This window comes from Glycine soja, chromosome 9 (genome assembly GCF_004193775.1).
Source record: "Glycine soja cultivar W05 chromosome 9, ASM419377v2, whole genome shotgun sequence".
NCBI classification, from domain to species: domain Eukaryota; kingdom Viridiplantae; phylum Streptophyta; class Magnoliopsida; order Fabales; family Fabaceae; genus Glycine; species Glycine soja.
The window spans coordinates 5,729,259-5,748,815 of record NC_041010.1 but is presented as its reverse complement, the minus strand read 5'-3'; the positions used below and the strand labels follow the sequence as shown (position 1 = coordinate 5,748,815).

Sequence of the window (19,557 nt, the reverse complement as noted above, 5' to 3'; positions counted from 1 at the left end):
TTTCTATTTTTTTCCCCAATGTTTCAAAATTTAATTAATGTATTTTTTAAATATATTCTTATTTAATATTGATTACTAGTGGTGCAAGTATAAAAAATCATTGTGTTAAATAAGGACATTTTAGTTTAAATATAATATTTTTCAGTTTCATTAAATATTTATTAATCCATTGCAATGCCCTTGGGGGCATTTGATAGATGAATCGTTTTTACATAACCGAAAATTATGATGATTGAGAAGCTTGATTACTAATATGTAAAGATTCACATGTTTGGTTATATTATAACTTTTCTTGGTATATAAGAATTTCTTATAAATATATCATTCATTAAAAAAAATGCATCTTATAATTATTGAATCATCTCAACAATTTGACATTTTTTATTTTTTGTTTTGTATTCATAAAATCACATTATGGAACCCAATCAATTGATTGGTATAGTCAAAATTTGTATGACAATAAAAAAAATGCAAGTAATTTATATCTAGTAATGCTTGACAAGAACAATGTCAAATATAAAAATTTTAGACAATGAAAAACACATGAAAGTGTAAAAATATATAAATTAAAATATATCACAAACACTACTTCAATAGATAGGTCGTAATTAATGATGCAACGTCAACATAATAACCATAAGCATTGTATCCTAAAAAATGCAAGCAAAAATAATGTTCTCATAAAAGAATTTTCAGCTATTATATCATGTAATGGCAGAATCTAATTTGTAATTGTAAAAAAGAATAATGTAGTCATTTTGTGTAATTAAAATTTACCCTCTACAAACTTGGATTTCCACCCTCCTTAGAAATATTTTTGCGGAAAAGTGAGTTAAAATTGATTCGTCGGAAAGTAAAAAATTTTCAGCTATCAAAGGCCTCCTAAATATTTTTATATATCAAACAAACACTCCATTAATGACCAATAAGAATATGTTTGACAAAATTATCTGAAAAGCAAACTAAAAATTAAAAAGTTAACTAAAAATTAAAAAGTTAACTAAAAGCTAAAAAGTTATCTCATAAGTGTTTCACAAAAATATATGTTTAAATAGTTGAGAAATGTAAAATTATATAAAAATAAAAGTAATAAAATTTTACCTTAAATAAAAAAGATTAAAAGGGAAATATAAGTTCTTTTAATTATTAATTTTTGTAATAATTATTTTAAAATTTATATTTAAAATAGTTCGATTGATTAGTAATGCAATTTTTTATTGGAATTAATTAATTTTTATAATATTTCAAAAAAATATTTAATAAAAACATGTTATACCAAAATAAAACTATAAAATTACTTAACATTTTAATTAAAATTATTTGATAATGTATGTCAATCATTTTTAGTCAATGTCATTAAAATATCTATTTAATTGTATTAAAAATCATATATATTTTCTTAAATAAACTCAAATATTTATATAATTTTTTCTTTGTAATATTTATTAAATAATAAATAGGTCAAAACATTTATAAGAACAAAATAGTTTTTTTTTTGAATTTTTTTTAAGTAACTTGAATTCCAAGAACTTACCAAGATTAAAACAGACTTCAACATTAAAATAAAAATACATTTACAAAAATTTCATATCAGTAATAAAAATCAAACACACATTTTTCTTTCTTTTTGGATCTTACCATCTGAAATACCATTTGTTGGTAGGACAAAATAGTTTATCCTTATCCTTAATTACTTATTATTAATAATTGGAAAACAAAAAAAATAAATATAAAGTTGAAAAGGGTACTTCTGATCTGTCCCCGACTGCCGCGAATCTCGGGCTGCTTGTGATTTCTGTTGAGTTTACATAAAAGACATTTTGATGCACACAGCCATAAGTGACTTAAAGTATGTACCAAAATTTCAACTTTTATTATTATTATTATTATTATTATTATTTGAATAGTTTTTTACGTTCCATCGTTAGACCAAATCAAACCTAGCTAGTTGGTATTCTCATATATCAGTCTCTAGAAAGATTATCATTTTGCGGTTTTATTATTTATTGAATTTAGTTGTAAGGTCAGCTCCGAGATAATATCGTACAAGTCATAACATTCCAAAAGTTATGAAGATAATTATGTTTTTATTTCATTTATAAGTAACGTACTTCATGTCAACTATGATGCTGCATTTCAAAATAAATGATAACAAATTTTATTTTGTCGTGCTTCACATCCATGTTTTAGTACAATAAAAAAAGTATGCAATACAAGTTACCTATACTACTAAGACCAAGCTCAGTAATTCAGTAGTATAACTTTTATTCCAGATATGCTTGATTTTAGCTTATCAAAGAAGTTTATTTAGTTTATTTTCTTATTTTATTTGTCAATAATAAAGAAATTTATCCCAAGAAGACTTATGATCAGAACTACTTGAAAATCTAAACTTTGGAGTGATATTATTTAAATGATAACATTAAAAAAACACTTAATGTTAGGGATAAAACAAAATTCAACCTTAAAATTCAACTTTTTTTAATAAAAAAATCAACTCTAAATTAATTTTTTGTTTGAAAACACTACTAAATGCTAATCTATAACCAATTGTTTGCCACTTCTTAAAGCTCAATTAAACGACTTAATTAGCTTGTTTTCTGACCTAGTTGGCCTAATGATATAGAGTTGCGAAATATTAGAGTAAAATATTATTTTGGTATCTAAAAGATTTGATTAATTACATTAGTTCCAGTAAAATGAAAATAAACAATTTCATTCTCAAAAGAAGAAAACATTATATTAATATTATTTTTTAACATTAATTTATAGTATTTGAAAAAAAATGTTCAACTTTTTCATCTTTTAAAAAATTGACAAATTCTATTAATCTTTCAGTAACTAAAATAATGTTTCCTCAAAATTAATACTGGCTTAACATTTTAGACCGTCAAGTCTCTTAAATGTGTCTGACCCAACGTAAAATTAGGCAAAAGTTATTCTTTCATCTGACTTATGATTTAATTACTTTTGTAATTTCATTTTGAACTAGGTATAACACACTTTATGTACGCTTTAAATTAGTAGTTGACATTTCACCTTAAGAAAAAAAATAGCAGTCGGCAAAAAGGTGAGAAATTCTTCAATGGTATCAAAAGGGGAAGTGAGTCTTTGATTTCATTTTAAAAAATTTATTTTGAGTTTAAAATTAATTTTAGATAATTTTTTATGTTTATTAATTTCACGTTAATGAAAAACTCTCAATTAATTATGAGGTTAAAATTAATTTTGAATTGAAATAAGTTAAAAAATAATTAAAATTTTGAATTACTCCTTGATGGTAGTCTAACATAGAAAGACAAATCCATCGTTACTGCACATTATACATACAACATTGCTTAAAAACAACATTCCACATCGGTTATTCTTGGCTACGTACATGTTGACGTTATAAAATGTTTTTTTTTCTTCATCATTTTTATTTAGATGCCATTGCCAGTTTCTAGATCTGCTTTCCCTATTGAGATTTGGAATTGATTTGCACCAATTTAATCCATTCATAAACAACAACAACTTGCATCAAATGAACAAGAGTTTAATCTTAGGAACTGAAATCCCTAATCATTGTAGAATCACAAACCAAAGCATAAGTAACAATCCTTTAGTCTTCTGTGAACCTTCAAACCCCAACATCCACACCACTAAACCTGAAAAAACAAACCAAACCAAACAAGTGCACAATTCTTGAATTGCTTTTTTTTTTCCTACTGCGATTTAAAACCTCTTTCTTGAACTAACAGTCTTAAGCAAGTGCGAAGGACGCCAAATCCAACAATAAATGGCTAGTGGCATTGTATGACACCTTAAACTCCCACTACTCTGACATTGTGGTCAAGATCGTCATCGTCAACATTGAGTGGTAGTTAATTTCATGGCCTGCTCTCACATCAATTTTGTCATCGATTAAATTTAGAAATGTCGTTAAATTATTCACTTAGTTACAAAATTGTTACAGTATCCTTTGTTACATCGACTGTTAAATAACAGATGTAAAAATCTATTGCAAAATTTCTTTTTTGAACTAGTGGGCGTAAAAGTGGTAGTGCGTCTCTTGACAGCTGAAAATTACATACGTTTATATTTGTTGCGTTTTTTTTTTGTGTGTGTGGAATATAATTTGTTGTTGTTGCTGTTGTTTCTTTTTTTCCTGAATTGTTTCCTTTGTTTACAGAGAAAGATGACTATAAAATAATATCATTTGAAAAGCGGAAAATAACAACCATGGTTTGTTTCACCTAATCTATGGGCAACTTCAATGTTGAAATAATTTATTAGACAATTAAGTCGATTTTTTTTTCATTTATAAAAAATACTTTAAAAATCTATGTTTGTTGAGAATCATTTAAAAAAATTTATTTAGTATGCTTAAATAAATAGGATCTTGCATTTCTATCCCACCAATAAAAATGTTTTGCTAAATGATATAATAAAAGGATTTGTTTTAGAATGCCACTTTCTTAGGAAAAAAAATAATATTTTTAACTTTAAATTCTTGAAAAACTTAAACAATCTCCCTAATCCCAGCTAAACACCCCTTATCAAGAAATCATTGTGTATGAATCTCTCACACATGTGAAGGTAGCCGATAAAATCGAATGTTTTTGTTTAAAAATAGAACAAGTATACATTTTTTATTGGGTATATATAATTATACACATTGATAGGAAGTAATATTTGTTAAAATAATGTTTTGGATAATCTTCTTTGGTTGACCAGCTAGTGATCACATATATACACACACAACAAATCCACAAATTGTAATTATTTTTCTTTCAACGGTCTAATTGCCGTACTAGATGCTGCAAATTAATATAAAATTTCTTCGGTACAACTTATCTTTCCCTTGACTTTACTTTCCTCTCTTTTGTTTTATTACCCACTGACTCGAGAATATTTTAGTCATTTTATTCAAATAAAACTGCTAATATTATTTATGATTTCTTCAAATGATAAAATTCGTTTAAAATGTGAAATTCAAACCCCTTTTCGTACAAACAATTTCAACAAATGAGACTGGACATCAGGTCAACAGTGGTACACAATTACGTTTGGAATCTGACATTAATTTTGTTAGTGTCCGTATGAGAAATTCTATAAATAAATTATTTTAGTGTAACATTTTTAATTTAATATTTAAATGTATATTTAAATTATATTTAAAATTAGTTTTATCATAATTAATTCTATCAAATTATATATGAAACGAGCCCTTAATATGTATTTATTATATAGTTGTTTATCTTAAATTGAGAAAATTTATGAAAAATAATTAAATTTTATTAGCAAATCTACTGATCAACAAAGAAAAGATAATAGTAGTTTTTGTACCCTAAATAAATAGTAGTTGTTACTTGGATAAAATAAATAAATAAATTACACTAAAATTTGTTGACACTAAGATTTTCCAAAATAAAAATTAATCTAAAAGACTTGACTTAGTATTAAATATATCTTCTTTAAAAAACATTAACTAATTTATTTTTCAATTTTCGACAAGATCAGTTATACTGTGAACTTATCCAAAATGTAAACCAGTTCTTAGTATGATAAATTTAGAATTTTGACGCGTTTTGTAACTTTTGAAAAAAAAAATTATATCTAAAATTTTAGTCAACTAATTAGAAAGCTACTCATTTATAATAAAAGTTTAATGTGTATCCACGGAAAGTGTAAATCTTCTATCAATTTTTTATAGGCTTCATTCTATTTTGTTTGATTTATAATTTTGATCATTTTAATTTAAAATTGAGATATTTGATTCTTTTATTTTTTTAAAAAAAATTATAATTTTAGTTCTCTTATTTTAAATAGAGACATTTAATTTTCCTATTTTTTTTTTAAAAAAATACAATTTTAATCAAATTTTCAATTTTGTCTACGTTTAACTTTTTTTCTTTTGATCTAATTGAAATTCTAAATAGTCTAACATATTCATTTAAGGTATCATCAAGAATGATTTAATTAATTACAAAGTAAAATTTTTTATAAATAAAACATAGGAAGAATTATAAATTTTCTAAAATACAAAGATTAAAATTATGAATTTTCTAAAATACGATAATCAAATGTTTATATTTTGAAATGAGGGGACAAAATTATATAAAACATAATCATATCATAAATCCTCAACTAACATCAATAACATAATTTGATCACCACTTATCATTATGAGTCATTCACATCCTAAATCAAATTCAATATCAATTATTAGAATCCTCAACATAATACAATTAGCATCCATCATCACAATTTATGTACATCATAAATCACTAGACAACCTCAATCACCATGACTGACTTTACTTCATGAAGTTTCAACATATATAATATAAATGATCCCTTATAAGTCAGGTGCATTAATATGGTCTCATTCAGTAACCATTTCAATACATCATAGTCTTCCTGGAACATAACTAATTCCTTTTAACATATAGGCACAGTAACAACATACTTTTTGCTATTGCAAGGGGTATATGTGTTCCTTTAGTTCTGGATGATGCAACGAGCAACATGAGGTTTGGGCACTATGCTAGAGTCCTTGTCGACATCAACTTAACAGTTGAGCTCCATGATCAAATATTAGTTGAAAGGGAAGATTTTGCCTTTTTTGTTAATATTGCCTACGAAAATCTCCCCCATTTCTGCACACACATCAAAATTATTGGGCATACAATTTCAAATTGAGAGATGTTGGCTTCTAGTGTGGAAGCTCATGGTGACACTTCAGGAAAAGCTCTAGTCGCAGTGCAACAAAAAATCAACAAACGAACAATCCTGTGATTAAGGAGGCCTCTCCCTCCTTCCCCCTTAGGGGTAGTGCAATTGCATGTCTTGGATTCCTTTTCCAGTTCCTTTTCTCCCATTGTAGGCACCCAGGTGAATGAAATAGATCTCATTCAATTAGTTTCAGTTGCTGCAGCCAATGTCCTAAGGGTGGTCTCTAGATTTTTGGCTGATCTGATAGAGGAATGCTCAAATGAAGAAATCCCGAACCCGGAAGAAACTGCTCCCCTAGCAGACCTTGACTTTAAAGTGGTGCTTTCTAAATCACAAAATAAAAAGATTGAAGCAAAAGGAATCATCTCCTAGTGCTAGTAGAATTCATAACACTCGTGCTAATATAAGGGTGGTTCTTCATCTCATCGAAAATGAAGGTCATGTTTTGGAATGCTAGGGACATCACCAACTTGGATACTAGGCGTGTCTTAAAGGAGTTATGTATCCAACAAAATCGACCTGTTCTTCTTGGCCAAGCCTTGGACCCTTCTTGATTCCTTTCCTGCAAATTTATGGAGATAATGGCATCTCATTCCTTTCCCAACTAATAATAGGGGCCCTTTGGCTCCTAACCAGTGGTGTATTTGTTCCCCTGAATTAAAACCTGATATTTCGATTCTATCCTCCACTAATTAGCATCTTTCTATGTCTATCTCCGTTGATAACAAATTTACAACTTGCCGGCTATTTATGGCTCTACTAGATATGTCCAACGACACAAACTTTGGAGCCACCTTTCTTTAATTCACCTCAACCACCAGGGTCCTTTGTTGTACAATGGGGACTTTAATGCCATTATGGGAGCCCATGAAAATCAAAGGGGTCTGTTACCCATCCGTGCATCTTGTGAAGACTTTTCTGGCTAGTCTAATGCTCTCTCCTTCACTCATATCTCAACCAAAGGTTCTTCTTTAACCTAGACCAATGGGAGATCTGGTGTGAGGAGATTCAACATCCAACTAGATATAGTTATGTGTACTTTATGGATTAATACTTTCTGGGTGATTTGGTTCTGCCGCAATCAAATTCGTTTCCAGAACAATTATCCCTTCTTTCAGGGAGTCCAATCCATGGTCTCTGCTAATGTTTCCTTGACAGGTAATCACTCTAAAGGGTGCATGGCTCACTCCATGTCCAAGTTTTCCCTTTTAAAGACTTTTGCTATGGATATCCACCCTCCGAAGCCTTTCACTGTCAAGAGAGTAGATTGGTTCCTCACTTGTTGAGAGTCCCAATCAGATAATTAACAAACATAATAAATGTTTATATAACTGTGTAGACTATTTCTTACGAATTGACTTAGTCCCCTATCTAGTTATCTTTGTTCTTTTCTTGTTTTAATGATATTTGGGTTACTACAGTCAGCAGGGATGTCAACACACTTAGATATTATTGTCCTTCTCATTTATTTATATATATATATATATATATATATATATATATATATAATAGTAATATTAAAAAAGATAATATTGTATTGGTCAAATAACACAACTAAAGAAAAAGTCAGTCGAATTAAAAGTTGCAAGCACGATGACAGTTGTAAGCGTTGACCATTAATATATAATTAACCTGCGCACCGTGAACATAGACAGATCGAAACGAGAGCAAAGTTGCACTTACTGACCTAACAATCTTAATTATTTATTTTTCTGTAGGTTGTTTTATTGATCAATCTCAAATATCAAATATCAAATAAAATTATAATTAAAATGAGGTGGGTTTAAAGTTAAACATGGTCCAACAGAAGATGAGGAGGTAGCCAAGATTTTCAAATTAATATATTGTCTTTATTCTCTGTAACATTTAAAGTTGTTATTTAGTATATTGTCTATTCAACTACACCAAAAGAAAAATTGTCTATCCAACTCAAAAATGAGTTATTCGCGGTCACCAAGATTGTAGGAACTAGGAAGTAACATTTTTTTTTTTCAATTTTGATATTACTGCAATCAAATATTCAATTTTTCTTCCATCTTATTTGCTAATTATATATATAAGAAAAAAATAATTAATTAACATTAATTAAAAATGTTAGTTATTCTCATTTATCTTTTTAATCTTATCTAAAAATAAAATTTACTTTCTAAATTGTCCTTATGATATTTACTGTAGAGGAAACAAATTGAAACCAAACATTATTTATATCTTCCTTGTGTTAAATATTAGTATTTTAATATATTTATTTAATGTAGTATTTTTTTTTCAACTACGTATTTATAGCATTGAAAGATGAAAAATGAACCTTTTTCAAATGGTAACATTTCATGGATGAAACCGATCACTATCAAGATGAAAGAATTTAATTTTATTCTCTAAACTGTCCTTTATGATATTTATTGTATGGGAAACAAATTGAAAAACCAAACTTTATTGATATCTTCCTCGTGTAAATTTTTTTTTACCAACTAGATATTTATAGCATTGAATTTTTTTCTTCCTTACCAGCATTTGAACCCGGTTCATTATAGTAGGGACTTCCATCAACTACCATATGTACCAAGAATGCCAGTTATAGCATTGAAATATATAAAAAAAAAAACAAATCTTTTTTCTGTAAACAATGGTGACAATATTTCATCGATGAAACCGATAACCATTAAGATGGAAGACTATAATTTTATTTTCTAAACAGTTCTTTATGATATTTAGTGTAGAGGAAAACAAGTTGAAACCAAGCATTTTTTATATGTATTCCTCATGTTAAATGTTTTATTTTTCAACTAGATATTTATAGCATTGGAAAATGTGTTTAAATAGATCATTTTTTTTTATAAAAAAAACATAACATTATTATTTTCTTTAAGAGAAATTTGTTTAGACAAATCCATAAAAAATGTTTTTTTTTTATTAAAAAGCATTTTTAAAAAAGTAAACTTAAACAAATGAATCCTAGGTCATTGGAAAAAAATTAAATTAAATAAATGCTTAAATATGTTTTTCATATCTAGAAAATATGTCATTTTCATTTTACTACCTAAATTTCATTTTTTTCATCTAAGTATCCAACATTTTTTTATGTTTCACTTGGCGTTGATCCCGCACATGGCGCTATTGAGAATAATGCCACTCCATAACATTTTGCGGTGGCAGAGAATGATTAAAAGCACGATTGCGTCATCGAGGGATTCAACGTAGAGAAACGAAGAAAGTGAGGATCGAAGCAAGAACGAAAATTCTTGAAGAAGGTGACACAGTCGTCGACGAGGAGGTTGATATTGAGGATGTGAGCGAGGAGGCTGTTGGAGAAGCCGTGGCCCTAGTGGTCGAGGGCGTAGGTGACAAAGCTGGCCTTGGGGAAGTGGACGGTAGTGAGCTGGAAGAGCCAGCTAGACTCGCCGGTGTAGTTGTGCACGGCGATGAGGGTTCCAATGATGGTTTCATGTTAATGTGAAGGTAAATATGGTGGAGGAAGGGGCCTTTGGAAAAGGAGGAAGAGGGTGAGGGAGGAGTGAAAAATTTGTTGACATGTTAGTGATTAGACATTGATAACGTGACACTCCCTCTGTCACTTCACCACTTCACAGAATGTGACTAACCAAAAATACTAAAGTGAAACATAAAAAAATATTGAGTACTTAGATGAAAAAAAATGAATTTTAGGTAGTAAAATGAAAATGGACCATTTTTCAAGTATGAAAACAATATTTAAGCCTTAAATAAATGATGTTTTAAGGATGATTTTATTGAACAAGGTAAAATCAGTTAAGATATCATGAAAGTAATTTATTGTGCTAATTTTAGATTATTATACCTCATTCCTATTTGCTTATAATCGAGTTTGAATGAAGTACATCTAATGAAAGTAATTTGTTGTACCAATTTTTATGATCAAATCATTATTGTAACATCATTGTTTTCCTAATTATATGACTACATATTTTACTAAAAATGTCAAGAGGAATTAAATTTATTTAACCTTAGTAAATAAAATGCTTTAAAAAATTATATGTTGTAGATGATTTTATCTAGTTTTGTGTTATGGGCATTAAGGGAGATGTGAGTATAGCTACAACGGGCCTTAGAAGGAATGAAAGCCTTCAACTCCTCTAAAATCCTCTTTTTTCTCTAGTTACACACATAAAAAAAGAAAGATTAAAGTCCTCCCCTAACTTTGCTCTCATTTCTTTCCTCCTCAAGACACTCTTTTGGTTCTCAAGGTTGAAAGGGTTGAAGCTCTTCTTCCTAGAGCATATTTTCTTTCATCTTAGGATTATTGGATAGCTCCCTTAGGTTGTGTTTGGTTTAGGATGAGAGGAAAAAAATAAAAAAGAAATTATGTAATTTTCATGCAGAACTCACCACACATTTTAAACTCTTATTTAATTAAAAAATTTATCTTCTATTTCCATTTTCTAAACCAAACACGCCCTTAGTGTGGTGATAAGTCCCTCGATCTCCCTTCTCTATTGTAGTGACCAACTTTTGTTACATAACCAACTAGTATAAGCATATGGTTTTGTTTAATTGAAAACCTTTTTAAATAGTTTATTTATGAAAATGCAATATAAACTTTCCTTGAAACCAAATTAAGCCAACAATTAAACTCAGAACTTGAGATATAAACCATGATGTTGTAAAACATGTCTAAATAAAATTAGAAGCCTCATGACACTTCAACCTTTTAAAAGAAGATAAATCTTTGATTACGTAAAACTCTTGGAAAATATGCATAAGACAAATATAAGTTGATAATTTCTATACATGAAACTAGACCAAGGGGAAAAAAGAGAAAAATGCAACTCAATTCCATTGTTCGGTCCATCTAACATGCCTCTAAGAGGAAGATCCACCATAACAACTATTTGCCCTCTTGAAAATGTCCAATTTGGGATCATTACAGTCACAATCACATATGTCACACGTAAGGATAAGCTTACCAAAACAAAACTATACATATACACAAATAAATGAATTCCAAATGTAAGAAAAAATGAGAAAATTAAACTTTGTATACTTTAAAAATACTATACATAATAATTGAAAATTTATACAATACTTAGTTCATAAGCTTATAACAAAACTCAATTCATATAAAAGTAATCTAATATTGTTCATCGGTAAACACCAATAAACATCAACATAAAAAACTCAACAATCTCACATGATATATGAAACATAATCATATCATAAATCCTCAACTAACATCAATAGCATAATTTGATCACCACTTGTCATTATGAGTCATTGACATCATAAATCACATTCAACATCAACTATCAGAATTCTCAACATAATACAATCACCAACATCCATCATCACAATTGATGTTCATCATAAACCAATAGACAACCTCAATATCCAAGACTGACTTTACTCCATTGAGTTTCAACATCATATAAGTGGCCCCTTATAAGCCACGCCAATTAATATGGTCTCACTCTTTGACCATTTCAATACATCATAGTCTTCCCAAAGGAACATAACTAACTCCTTTTAACATATAGAGACAATTCCATACAAGATTCACATTCACATCACATATATCATCATCTTATCAACATTCCATTTTAATTTCTCAAAACATCATAGTCTTCATAACTTTGCATTCAACAAAATCCTTTCCAATACCAAAATAATTGTATTCTTATATAATAATTATGGCATATGCATATCAACAAATAATCTCCTTTGTAAATTCTTATAAGACAATTGTAAGCTTGATAACAATTGTTGCACTTCTCAATTTTTGTTTCAAAGTCTTACTTCATTAATAATAATTCATCTTATAATTAAACATATGACATTTGTATAAATATTTTAAAATCATATAAATAATAAAAAAGATAAGTATTTTAACACATTTTTGGCTTAGCAAGCCAAAGTTAAGGTTTGCCAAAGCTCCTCTAAAGTTGAATGCTCTATTGAATCACATTTTGGCCTAGTCGCACAACTCTATCGTTGAGCCAAAACACTTGGAGATGAATGCTCCGTTCTATCACTTTTATGGCCAAACTGAACCAAACTCCCGTTGGACCGAAATCTCCTAAAGTTAAATGCTCCATTATGTCATTTTTTGGCCTCGCTATAGGGATTCTTGTTGAGCCAAAGCAAAGATGGGACAACAAATTTGTGAATTTCATGACTATTAATGGTATACCCACTCATCCTAATCTCATGCAAACACTCAACCAAGTTCATAAACATCAACAAACACCATGTACATCATCATTCCAAGCATAATAAACACAATAAAAACAATCAAATCAATTTAAAGTTTTCCTTACCATACTCCAAGCTAATATTTTTAGGAGTAGAAGAAGATGTTGAGCACAAAATAAGGGTTTCCCTAAATCAACAACACCACCACCTCACCCTCCATGGAAACACAACCAACACAACCCTCATGAGAAATTTTTACATCAAAATCCTTACAGGTCATTCCAAAGGAAGGAAAAGAGAAATGAAAGAACAAATAGACCAAAAGGGGGAACGACATGTGCCTACCAACCTATAATCAATCAAAGAGGCTTTTGAGAGAGACCAAATAATTTTAAGATTTGAAATTTATCATTTTCATTCATATCTAAGGAAGTGATTTTCATATGATCTCTCTCTCTCTCTCTCTATATATATATATATATGTATATATTCCTTGAAAATCATTTTTTTTGTTAAAATTATTCTTTATGTGATGTTTATTTTAAAGTTCAATTATATTTTTAGGTTGGTAAAAATGTAAAATCAGTTATGGCAATTGTCTTATTATTATTCTTATAAAAAATAGAGAATTGAAATAAAATAAAATAAGTACTACAATCTATTGGACCGACCGGAGAAAAAATGAAAACGACAAAAAAGAAAATAAAATCCCACAATTTTGTTTTGCATGTTATAACAATATTTTTATTACCAATAATCATTTTATTATGTCTTTCCTTCAAAGCACAAACAAATTTAGTACGTGCTTGTTTTTGAGTTTGCACATGTTCCAATGCATGTTAACACCAATCCATGTTTCTAGTGTCATTGGCTTCAACGGACATTCAAGGCTTAAAAATGTTAAAACAAATAATCTTAAGGATACATCTGGTTTAAAAATTATGACATATTTTTTTGTATGAAATCCTAATAATAATTACAAATAGATCACAGAATAAAATTAGAACTACTTGCAATGAGAGTGAGCAAAGAAATCATGGTTATTTTCATAAAATGAGATAGAAAATTTTACATAATTTCTTGGATAGAGAGAGAGCATATGAAACCAAATACACAATTACGAACAAAAGCTGATAAAGTTTCCATGAGACTAAAAATATCTCTTCATGACAAACGCAATCTTCTGATGTGTCACTTGAATAAATTAAAGTGCATACAACCAGACGTCTTTTATGTAAAAAAGGAGTTGGACCAATAACTTGAGCGTATGCTATACTATTTTTGTTTGCACCAAAGATATTTTTAACCGATAGTAGGGTTCAAAACGTATGGATCATTAAATTAAGTTCAACTTGTCTCTCCTAACAAAGTCTTCTTCATACATTAGTCATAAATCAAGTTCTTTAACAACATACTTAAAAACCAAGTTATCTACCTATTGTGTTGGTTCTTGTTGGTTTTACTAACTACAAATTGAAACCAAATACATAGAGAGAGCAATAAGGTAAACATATATGACTCTCTTGTTTTAAAAACAATGGCTTTTGGCAACAAAAATTTTGTGTGCATGTTGAACCAGGTTGTCAATTTCGTCTCCGTTTGTTTCATCTCTTAGCTTTTGTGGTGCTGTCTTCCTCTTGGATCAGCAAAACCAAGGCTTTTTATAGAACATATTGTGGTCTTAGAGGGTTTAGTTCTAGAGAGGATACAAAGTTTCTGAAAGGATTCTCTGAGTAAAGAAAAATGTCAACAATGGACTTGAGGCAAGCCTTGGCTGGACTTCTCACTCTCTCTATGTTCATAATGTTGGGGAACATGATCAAGAAAGACCATTTTGATTCCATGTATGATGTAAGTCACCTCAAATTAACCTTGTCTCACTTTCCTTTTGATCTTTTGAAAAATTAAGCTTTGATTATACCTAATCAATTATTATTATTATTATTATTATTAATGAAAGATTTTGGTTTCTAAATATAAAATATTTTGCTTGCATTTAGTCTATCATTTTTTAATTGTTATAGTAAAAATTCTTTCGTCACTTCACCTTTATTTGGAACTCTTTTGTTAATAAAGGGAAATTACCCTTAATTTTTATTCATTTAAAATAATTAGTGATTTTTAGGATTTTTCTTAATAAAGAAGAAGGCAAAATATTAAGTAAGACTAGAGAAGGACAACATAATGAGTGGAAAAAGTGTGTTGTAATCCACAACCTAGTGCAATTAGAGACTACTGAGAGACCTGAATTTTTAACACAAAATGGTCAAGAGTCAATTTTTTCCCCTAATTTCCTTTTTGTGTTTTTTTTTCAACTCATAAGAGATTTGAAATCTTTTCCTTAATTGAAAATTCACAATAATAAGGTAACATTTAAAAATGCAGAAAAAAAGTGAGTCACCATTCACGATGTCCTATATATTGTAAAATTATATATGTATGAATGTTTAATTTATTCAAATTTAGTAGGCATGATAATTAAGCTAATATTATATAGATACATAAATTTTTTATTTTAAAAAGAGTTATTTAATGAAGTAATTTGCAAGACTTATTAATGTTTGAACTTATTTTTTTTTGTTTTTTCCTTAAAAGTAAAAGCTAAGCTAATTAAACACGTTTATGTAAAAGCTCTTAAAACAATTAGTTTATCTTCTAGAAGAAACCATGAGATAAGAAGTTTCAAAAAATTCATCTGGGAGAACTTTTGATGAGTTTGTGTATATTGTTTTACACCTCATTGTGTTTATATTTATGTTAGTTTTTTATTACGTTGTTGTACAAATGTGAAGCTCATCTCAAACTTAGAGTGTACACATGAAACGTGGTGCCATATATATGTATCTTCTTGCCATGTGTTTAGACTCGTGTCCATGTATGAGGAAACGTGCATTCATCTAATGCTACTCTATGTTGTTTTTGTGTTAACGTGAATATGTGGCATGATTCCAAACATATACTTGGGAGAGCTTTTGATGAGTTTGTGTAGATTTTTTACACCTCACTTTGAATCTTGTGTGTCTATGTAAAAAAAATATTTTTAACATTTAATTATTTTTTTTGAAATACATAATTTTAATGTTTTTAAATTAAAAAAATGTAAATTAAATTATTTTATATAATATTTTTTGTTTTTATAATTATAGTTTTTATTACACAAAATAACTATTTCTAAATAAAAGTAATTTTTATTTTTTTATAAAAAAATTATCTTAAAAAAAGAACTTCCAAGCTGAAAAAAATGAAAAAATAACAAACAATTTCTAATTTTTAAACTCTTATTTATAGTTTCAATTAGAAATAGCTTTGTAAAAATAAAAGTTAAAACAAACATTAACTCCTCAAATAAATAGATCCCTTTGCCTTCAGGCCCAAATTTCTATGTAAATGTTTAGGTAAAACTTAAATATTTCTATATAAATGTTTAGGTAAAACTTAAATTATGAATTAGGATATTATGCCCCAAATCTGTAATACACTTGTAAAAGTTTAACTTTATAAAGTTGGATGGTTAGAGAGAAAGAAAGGAGAAAAAAAAATAAAGTATAATAGACAGGGAAAAAAATGAGTTTTTAGTCCTTTTATTTTCGAGTAAAGTAGTTGAAGTCTTTATACTTTTATACTATCAATGATTTGATATTTTTTATCGAAAAAAATGAACTTGATATTTAAGCTTTAAAAAATCATATGAATTTAGTCCCTCATTTCCAAGAAATCGCCATGCTTAATGTCACAGAAAGAGAGAGAAAAAAATAATATGTTTACAAATCATTAGTCAAAGTAACTAATGAAGTTTTTTTTAACATTTGACGATGAGAAGGTTAATATTGAAGCAGCACCAGCATCCCAGAATGCCTCTGAAGCAGTCATTGACCAATCCCTTGCAACGGTTTCACATGTAAGCAAAAAGTCTTTGATGGAAAATGGTAAAGGACTTAAACCATGTAGGAACCCCCTTTCACTTGGTAAGTTCCCATCTTTCATAATCTATCTTGGTTTTGTTACTTATTGATGAATGCATAAATATTATCAAGTAGAAGCATCATCAGTTATTATGAATGAATCTTTTTTATTGGACCTGCAGAAGAGGCACATCAATCTAAAGGTTTCATCACATTCTCCTTAACAAATGGCCCTGAGTATCATATCTCACAGGCAAGTTAATTTGTTGCCCCACTTTTTTCTCTTTCTTTTCATTTTGGTTGTTTTCTTACTACTTTGAAAGATTATTACAATGTGATCTAATCACAAAATGGTCGTATATGATAAGTTTTTTTACTTTTAAACAATTATATGAAAAATCATATTAATGATGATTTATGATTGATTGCCTGTGTAAAAAATTTAGTGCATAGACATTGAACTCAAGTTAATTTATAACTCAGTTTCAATTCTTCCTTTTCTTTTTCTACATTCTTTTTTCTGGTTTTACATTTCTGGGATGACAAGCACAGATAGCTGATGCAGTGGTGGTAGCTAGAATCTTGGGAGCCACTCTTGTGCTTCCAGACATCAGGAGTAGCAAATTGGGATATAGCATGTGCGTTCTCTATATAACACGATAAGTTCTATTTGAAATCATTTCTATTTTTTGTTTTATAATCAAGAGGTTCTATTTCTGTGTTGAATTATACACAAGTATTATTTCTTCATAGCTTTGTTATGCTATAGATTTATACTCATATTGGCCGGCATAGGATAGAGTTCGATGAACTTCTTGTTATTATTGGTTGCATGGATGAAGTAGTGTATCATCTGAGGCTTGGCTTTCCCAAATTACCCTCATAAAGTTAGCTATCCCTTTTAACTAAATTACCAAGCTGTATAATAATACTTATTGAGGGCTTTTCATATGAATCATTTTGGTAATGGCCAAGTATTTTCAATTGTTTTGCTTTCTCAGGGGTCATAGTGGTGCAGAATTTGCCTCATAAAGTTGATTTCATATTTCTTAATTTCATCAAGTATTTGAAATATTTTTTTTATTGGCAAATATTAATTTGTTAGAATGTTAATTTTGTTAGGAAAGAGGATCAAACCTGCGACCTTTTCCATCTTCCCTTCTCCCTTAACTATTCAATCCACCTTATATCTCTAAGTATTTGCAATCTTTAAGTTACTACAGAACTTGTCTCAAGATTAATTCATCAATATTTTAACATATATCAAATTCTTTAACATATTTAACTTCATTTCAGGAGCCTTGGAGATATTTATGATGTTCAGAAAATTATTAATAGGCTGGATGGGTTGGTGGGAGTAACTAAGACACTGCCTGTAACCAATGGAAATCCACCAATAGTGAAGGTACCTAACAGGGTTTCACAAGACTACATTGTAAGGATAGTGAAACCAATATACAAAGCAAAGGGGATTGTAAAGATTGAATCATACTTTTCCTCGGTTAATCCAACAATAGCAGGAAATAAGAAGAACCTTGACTCATTTGCATGCCAAGCAATGTTTGGAATTCTTCAGTTGCAAGCAGAGATGCTTGAAGTTGTGGACTCTATGATCCAAAAGCTACAAAGTTGGAGCCAGAACTCAAATGGGAAGTTCATTGCAGTGGACTTGAGAACTGAGATGGTGGGAAGGGAGTGTCACAAAAAAGATGTCTCAGGAAGAAAACTTTGTTACCAGCCACATGAGATAGGTGAATTCCTCAAGAAGATTGGATTCAGTCCAGAGACTACTGTTGTTTATGTGACTCAAACCAAATGGAATTCTGATCTTGATGCACTAAAAGATATCTTCCCAAAAACTTATACCAAGGTAGTCTTACAATGACCCGAATTCTAATTTCATTTAGTCAAGCTTCATGGTTTGTGATAGTGTGTTTAAATTCGCGATACATGACTCAAATGACATTACAATATCAGCTAAAGTGATTTCTAGTAAAATGTTTAATGTGTGTTTGGATTAGCTTTTAATTCTGCCAAAATCAATTCCAAAACTACGTTGAAGAGCAAAGCAACAAATAGTTGCTTCAGACTTTTTCAATTTTTCACCATAATTTTGGAGGTCAGAATTTTTTTCTACATACTGTTACTTGTTTAGTTCTGCATTGAGAAATTGATTCAAAGTTTAAAATTGATATTGAATTAATGCAACTTTAGGTAGCTTTTGCATTAGATAAAAAAATTACATTGAGTTTTACTTCTAACTTGCTTTTAGAATAATAACATTCAAACATAGATCACATTACTTCAAAATCAATTTTAATCAAAACCAATTTCATTCAAAATTAATTTTATAAACACTTAACTTTTTTCCCATCAAATTTCACTTTTTCACTGCTGAATGAAGTCCACATCTTTTTGCTTCAACAGGAAACTGTGATGGCAGAAGACAAGAAGGGAAAGTTTCTCAGATCAAAAAGCTCTGAATTTGAGAAGGTCATTGATTTCTACATATGTTCCAAAAGTGAAGTCTTCGTGCCCTCTATTCCTGGCCTCTTCTATGCTAATGTTGCTGGGATGAGAATTTTATCAGGGAAAAACCAGATACTTGTTCCTGCTGAAATAGCTGGTCCATCAGCTTCAGCCTCTGACTACATTTCTTCCTATGAGTCCCAAAAGAACCATTTTGCTTATGCATGCTTTTGTTAAACTACCCCAGTGGTTATGGTTAAAATAAAAAAATAAAAAGTGTGCAGCTATATTTTCCATTTCGTGAGAAA

The 19,557-nt window shown here is 29.0% G+C and overlaps 1 protein-coding gene across 1 annotated transcript; it reads left to right on the top strand.

The window, feature by feature from the left end:
* Positions 1 to 14,278: 14,278 nt before the first annotated feature.
* LOC114367196 (protein MANNAN SYNTHESIS-RELATED-like) lies at positions 14,279 to 19,557 on the top strand. The gene is made up of 6 exons (XM_028324330.1): positions 14,279 to 14,729; positions 16,699 to 16,843; positions 16,963 to 17,033; positions 17,333 to 17,418; positions 18,077 to 18,650; positions 19,208 to 19,557. Exons 1-6 carry the CDS (start codon positions 14,622 to 14,624, stop codon positions 19,484 to 19,486), a joined length of 1,263 nt encoding a protein of 420 aa, XP_028180131.1. The 5' UTR covers positions 14,279 to 14,621; the 3' UTR covers positions 19,487 to 19,557.